Below are 7,313 nucleotides of genomic sequence, written 5' to 3' on the forward strand. Positions count from 1 at the left end.
GAGTGTGAGGGAGAATATGTGCATGCTTAAAAAAGGCATTTTGAGGGAAATTTATCGAAACTGGAGCAGTTGCACACAGCAACTAATCGGTTTCTCTTTTTTTATTTTCAAAGCTCAAAATGAGGAGAGAAGCTGATTGGTTGCTATGGACAATTGCTCCAGATTATGCCTGCTCCAGTTTTGATAAATTCCCCCTTGTGTGTATTTAAATATACATTTATTGTATATATAGTTCTTTTGGAGTGTACGTCCAGCATGTAGTTGTAGTGAAGCATCCATATATACAGCATACATGTATATGAGTTTGTCTTTGATATATATCATTAACACATATATAATTTATGTCTGTGTGCATGCAGCCAGTAAAGCTCTTGTATAGGACCAGCCAGTGTGAAGATGTGACCAGAGAGTGAATGAGGGACCCCCCTCGCGGGAGCGCGCGCTCTTCCTTGTTGTCAGGCAGGTGAGAGAGCGCGCATTCCGCTCTGCTCACCTCCCCGGCGCGCGCCCCCGGTAGGAATAGACGGGCAGCAGAGGGCGCGCGCGCTCCTAGGCAGCAGCAGCAGCGCTGTGTCCCCGCGGTGCGCGCTCCCTGCTGGCAGCCAGGCGGCGGGCTTGACGGTGTGTGAGGAGGACGTAGAGCCGCCATAGAGCTCAGAGCGCTGTAGCGGGGAGGAATGCTCCGGCTCTTGGTGGGGGGATGAGTCAGGCTGGAGGTGAATGAGACGGTGTACATCCCCTGGAGGGGGAACTCATTGAGTGACACACACACAGGAGGAGAGAGTGCTGCTTCCACTCACTGACATGTATGTATACTGTGTGTGCGGGTATAGTTTCCTTCCATGAGGGGACTCGCATATGTGTTGTATATCCTATATACTGTCCTTGTCTGTGTGTATACTGACATCTCCGTATGTTATATATACTGTCCATGTGTGACTGTGTTATCTTCATCTATGTATAGTGTCCTCATACATGTATACTGTACAGTGTCTGCATCATACATGTGTATACTGTACAATGTCTGCATCATACATGTGTATACTGTACAGTGTCTGCATCATACATGTATACTGTACGTCTTCATCACATATTTAGGATGTCTTTCCTGCTGGTCCTGCTGACATGTATGTATCCTCTGTGTCTATGGTCCTCTCCATGTATGAATTCTATTATCTATTGTGTGTGTGTGTGTGTCTTTTGTTATGTGAGGAGTGCTCTGTCTGTCTCCTGTTGACATGTATGCATACTCTTGGGGTCACCTGTCATGTATGTAAACTCCCTTGGTCACCCTGTCATGTATGCATGCTTTTGTTCCTCTGTCATGTATGTATACTTTTGGGGTTCCTCTGACATGTATACTCTCTAGGTCACCTTGTCATGAATGTATACTCTCAGGGTTTCTCTGTCATGTATGTATACTCTTGGGGTTCCTCTGACATGCATGTATACTCTGTGTCTCCTGCTGACATGTATGTATACTGTTGAGCTCCTTCTGACATGTATGTATATGGTCTCGCTGCTGCTCTGTGTCGTCTATCTTCCTGATATGTATGTAAACTGTCTCCTGGGCAGGTCTGCATCTTCTTTACCTGTATGTGTCATTCTTCCTTATATGTATGTGTGCTGTTTTCCTGTCATGTGTGATATTATCTGACATGTATCTGTGTGTGCTGTCATTAGTGACTCTTCCTGGCATGTATGTGTGCTGTCACATGCTCATGTATGACTTCTGACATGTTTGTATGTGTGCTGCCATCCCAACATCTGTGGCTCTTCATGCATGAGTGTGTGTTTTTGTTGTGACATGTATGTATGTACGTTTTTGTTGTGACATGTATTTATGTGTGCTGTCATCTTGCCATGTGTGACTCTTCCTGACATGCATGTATATGTGCTACTATCAGGTCTTGTGTGTGTCTTCCCATGTTCCTCTTATACTGTGGTCGTGGTTTGTATGATCTTGTTCTTAGCATATGATTACCATTCCTCTCCTGATCTGTCCGGTGCCTTTCTGCTCTCACACGGCTTTCATATGTATTGTTTGCTTTGCTATCACTTCCATTCCAGTTATATATACCGCTCACTTTTATCTTACATGTATGTGTATTTATCTTCCCGCCATGTATGTGTTTGCGATCTCCATGTATATTCCAATCTGTGTGCCCTCATCACAGAATAAGGGGCATGATGTTTTCCTATGCACAATATGTTCTACTTAATGTGTGTACCGTGTGCCTTTCCCTGTCTCGTATCATGCTTCTGATATGTGAACGTTGTCTTTCGCCATGCATACCATGTTGTTAGTCCGACGTTTACAATATATGTTACTGTACCGCAGTCAATGTATGTATAATGTATGTTGCTGTACCGCAGTCATCCCATGTATCTTCTCTCTGGCTTAGATCACCCCATCCTCATCATGATATGTTGCATGTCCTCCTTTTCCTTCTATTGTTATAACATCCTCATTCTTAGTGTGTACATGTATCCGACACCCCGAATGTCTCACCTTCTTGTTGTGTACATGTATCAGACACCCCGAATGCTTCAACTTGGTGTGTGCATGTATCGGACACCCCGAATGTCTCGCCTTCTTGGCCTGTACATGTATCAGACATCCCAAATGTCTAACCTTCTTGGTGTGTACATGTATCGGATACCCCGAATGTCTCACCTTCTTTGTGTGTACATGTATCAGCCACTTCGAATGTCTCACCTTCTTTGTGTGTACATGTATCAGCCACTTCGAATGTCTCACCTTCTTGGTGTGTACTTGTATTGGACACCCCCCGAATGTCTCACCTTCTTGGTGTGTACTTGTATTGGACACCCCCCGAATGTCTCACCTTCTTGGTGTGTACTTGTATTTGACACCCCGAATGGCTCACCTTTTTGGTGTATAAGCCACTTCGAATTTCTCCCCTTCTTGGTGTGTACTTGTATTGGACACCCCCCGAATGTCTCACCTTCTTGGTGTGTACTTGTATTGGACACCCCCCGAATGTCTCACCTTCTTGGTGTGTACTTGTATTTGACACCCCGAATGGCTCACCTTTTTGGTGTATACTTGTATCAGCCACCCCGAATGGCTCACCTTCTTGGTGTGTACATGTATCAGCCACCCCGAATGTCTCACCTTCTTGGTGTGTACATGTATCAGCCACCCCGAATGTCTCACCTTCTTGGCCTGTACATGTATCGGACACCCTGAATGTCTCACCTTTTTGGTGTATACATGTATGGGACACCCGGTATGTCTGTCTTTTCCTGGCTTTGGCTGTCTTTCTTCGAGTGTCCCTCCATCTAAAACTGGTTGAGATTCTGAAAGATGGCACCCGGTTAATTCCATTGCTAAGATCTCGTTGTCACCCGAATTCCGCATGCCGTGACCATTACCATTGAATTGAGGTCCTACAATTACCAGGAGGCCCTATAATAAAGAGGAGGCCTTACAATGGAGAGGAGGCCTTACAATGGAGAGGAGGCCCTACAATGGAGAGGAGGCCCTACAATGGAGAGGAGGCCCTACAATGGAGAGGAGGCCAGCAAACGCCCAACATCCGGCACCAAAACGTCCAGTCCCGGCTCTCACAGTGAAGGATATTTGGGTCGCTCACCCTCCACCTCCTCCATTCATAAAATGTCTTGTATTCTTTTCACATAAAACAAGGTGTTCTGTAATTGGACCAGGTGGACATTGTGACATTCACCCCCTGCCTCCCCTCGTCCAATCACAGAACGCCTTGTATTCTGTGAAAACAATACAAGATGTTTTATGAATGGAGGAGGTGTAGTGCGAGCGACACGCTTAGCCTCCACCGTGTGCACTGAATGAGAGTCCAGACTGTAAAGCCGGCCACACGCTGTAATGTTTTATTTGTTGAACCTGAGGGCTGAATGAAGAAAATGTAACATCACTTACAAGCGTTGATTGAGGAATCTCACGCTGTCTTCATTGTATTCTGAAGGTGACCACTGTCAGAACACCCGAACAGGGCCTGGAGCTGATTGGCTGCTGCCTCTGTTCGTTTGAAAGAGCTCCTTTGATCAGTTGATTGAGGGATGCCGGCCATAAGGGTTGCACTGTGCGAAGCGCCCGAAACTTGCATAGTGTCTTGATCGTGTTCAGAAGCACGGGCGGAATTGCGGTGGGGAACTGCACAATCTGCCCAGCGCGACTGGGGTGCCATTGGAAAATAATGGCACCCACGGCGTGATCAGTGCACACCTGGGCGACTCCTGACCATGCGTCAATCCACGTGAAATTGTGCACGATTGCCGCACGGGGTGTACACTGGCCCTGAAAGCTGCTGCTCTAACACTCTCTGAAAAGCGATCCATTGGGAATCTCTTTTCATAGGGGTGGTAAAAACTGCCGCCTGTCTGAACGAGGCCTTAATCTCGGCGCCAGAAATTCGGCGCTTACTGTAGTGTCGGGGGCTGAATGAAATAAACATGTTTAACTAACAAGGACATCATGGGACACGGGACACGCATCTTTAGAGGGCATTTACATAGCAAACGTGCAAAAAATATAATAGTTTTTCCCCCCGTTGTTTGCATGGATGAATCCTTTTTATGATGTATTTGTCATGCGTGTAGTATGTATGTTTTCTCTTACACATATCTGTCCAACTCACTAATTAGATTTGCTTAATATACACTTCCTGCTGTTTATCCCTCATACTACTAGAACCATTCTTCATGTATGTTACAGCCACCATCTGTCATGATCACATTACTAGTTTGGCATGCTTGTGCTGAATTAGATACAGCCTATAAAATCCCTGAGCATTGTCCTTTCAGACGTGGACAAAGATGTTAACGTTCCCGGAGACAGGCAGTCCAGCCAATCAGCCAGCGGATGATTTTTAGGGTTCGTAGGAGCATTTCCATTGCCGCCATAGAAAGTGTTTTGGTTGCCTGGCTCCTGGGAATAATCCTGCTGGCTATTGACAATGGGCGTCACGTGAGTCTCCTGTCTGTGTAGTTCCCCGTATCACATGTGTGTTGTCTCTGCGTTCAGTCCGCTTATATTTCAGGTGTTTTTATATGACTTCCTGAATTGTCGGCTGAGTGTCATGGAGCTGGATTCATGTGCGGTATTATGTATCAGTAAGTGGATACAATGTATGTTTGTTATCGGGGGAATATGACACTTGAGAATCTGTTTGGCATGTAGATTTTGCTCAAGCGATTTACTGTATATTTACATAGAAAACTAATGCAATCCCGTTCAGCCGGTTCTCTTTCGGGGAAATGTGTTCACCTTATTGTACCATAACCTGTGTGTCTACCTAGTAAATCCTTAATTTATATTTGTGTAATAAAGGGATAGAATGCATTAAATAGCTTTAGGGGAAAGACATTAAAATATATTTTGGCTGTGTCTGTGGATTACCAGCACCTCCCTGTCTTTGGAGTAACTTGTTCAGTGGCTACAAAAGGAATGTTGTATATTCATTTTGTTAAAGTGAACTTGTACTTTAAAGTGACACTAAACTCAGGAGTTGGCTCTTAAAAATACATTCATGAACCTTAATTATTAATAACAATGTATCTTATTTGTGTATCACTCGGCTGTAGATCCTCCACTCATCTCTGAATTGGTGCTGACACTGTCCTTCCTTCTGGAGGGGGGCTACTACTGTTCCCCATGTTCCCTGTGTGTGGAAAAGAAGTCCCCGCTCCAAGCTCACTCCTGTGACGGACTACAATCTCAATACAAATCAGTAAACTAAACATGAGATTGTAGTCCATCCCGGGAGTGAGCTTGGAGCGGGGACTTCTTTTCCACACACAGGGAACATGGGGAACAGTAGTAGCCCCCCTCCAGAAGGAAGGACAGTGTCAGCACCAATTCAGAGATGATTGGAGGATCTACAGCCGAGTGATACACAAATAAGATACATTGTTGTTCATAGTTAAGGTTCTTGATGTATTTTTAAGATTTAATTCCTGGGCTTAGTGTCACTGTAAAGTAGAACAAAACATTTACTCTCTCATGTTTTACTCTCTCATTGTATAACATACAGATAATATTAAAGGTGCACTGAAATTAAAATTTCAAAACCAAAATTTAAAAAATTGTCAGGCCGAAAACAAAAAAGTTTTATTTTTTTAACTTTTTCAAATTTTTTCAAATATCTTATCTTATTTTTATTTTTTTTTAAAACTTTTTAATTTTTTTGTATTTATAAATTTTTTATTAAATATCTTTATTTTTTACTTTACTTTTAGGGAAATCCTCTATACTGAGTGTTCCTGTTCATTCATAACATGAGGACAGAGTATATTTACTATAACCACAATCATGAATGAACAGGAGGTGATGTAGATCACTTCCCATTCATTCATAATTGAGAATATAGTAACCATACTCTGTCCTCAATTATGTACAAACACTCAGCGATCAGTGACTGCTTGTACCCGCTCTCCATGCTGACAGGAGACTGAGCGAGCGGTGCAGGGAGGAGAGCCCCGCCTCCTGTGACAGCGCGGGCTGTCTCCGCCCACATACCGCTCTCCTGATCTGTGAGAGGAGGAACAGCGGTGTGGGAGGAGAGACGCCGGCCGCTCACAGCGCTCGGCCGCCTGTGACAGCTTCTCTCCTCCACACTGGGACACAGAGCAGCACCCAGCGGGGAGGAGAGAAAGAATGTGCCATTTTCGTCCGATATGTTTTGGCGGCCGATATATATCGGTGCATCCCTAGATAGTACTCCATCAGGTTGTGGAGCTGGGAGGTTGGCTAATATGCAGGCTAGCTGCCCACAGGACTCGGATAAATGCCAAAAGCAATGCCTTCATCTGACATTAGATCTAAAATTGAAGCGTCATACCACAGATTAATGTTCCAGATACAGTTTTATTCCAATATAGGATCAGATAGAAGATCAAAAAGAGGAATTCAACGTGATTTGGGGGTTCCAAAACTCCCTTCATCAGGGCTTAGAAAACATAACTAAAGAAACATCTAAATCAATAAAATGTATCAAATAAAATAAGTTTATAAATTACAATAAATATATAGGGGGCTGCAAGGGTTAACTGCTCATTTGTGTCTAGGTTAAATAAAAGCTCACCCAAAGCTCCAAGCCGGCTTCTTCTTAGACCGGTCCCTGGAATGGTGTGTCTCCCCCTCCTCTGCAGCGGTCTAAGGGCCAGTAAATCACATCTATACACTGTGCATAGACATGAGGACACCGAGGAACATTCCAGTCTGCTGCAGAGGAGGGGACAGGCTGGAGGGAGCGCTGTGACAGCTGACCGGCTTGGAGCTTCGGGTGAATATACATTTGCTATTTTAG

At 44.5% G+C, this 7,313-nt stretch overlaps 1 protein-coding gene across 7 annotated transcripts in view; it reads left to right on the forward strand.

Moving 5' to 3' along the window:
* Nucleotides 1–7,313, forward strand: part of ASAP1 (ArfGAP with SH3 domain, ankyrin repeat and PH domain 1) — a 222,158-nt gene that overhangs the window by 45,712 nt on the left and 169,133 nt on the right. The window contains exon 1 of one of the 7 annotated variants that reach the window (XM_018558688.1): nucleotides 598–806. The exons of 5 other annotated variants lie outside the window; for them this stretch is intronic. In XM_018558688.1, the coding sequence (XP_018414190.1) occupies nucleotides 805–806 (2 nt within the window). In that variant the 5' untranslated portion in view covers nucleotides 598–804. Of the gene's footprint in view, nucleotides 1–597; nucleotides 807–7,146; nucleotides 7,170–7,313 lie in introns of those variants that run through there. One more of the 7 variants, XM_018558733.1, reaches the window with a different exon arrangement.

Source organism: Nanorana parkeri, unplaced genomic scaffold (assembly GCF_000935625.1).
Source record: "Nanorana parkeri isolate BGI_ZX_2015 unplaced genomic scaffold, ASM93562v1 scaffold15, whole genome shotgun sequence".
In the NCBI taxonomy this organism is placed as follows: domain Eukaryota; kingdom Metazoa; phylum Chordata; class Amphibia; order Anura; family Dicroglossidae; genus Nanorana; species Nanorana parkeri.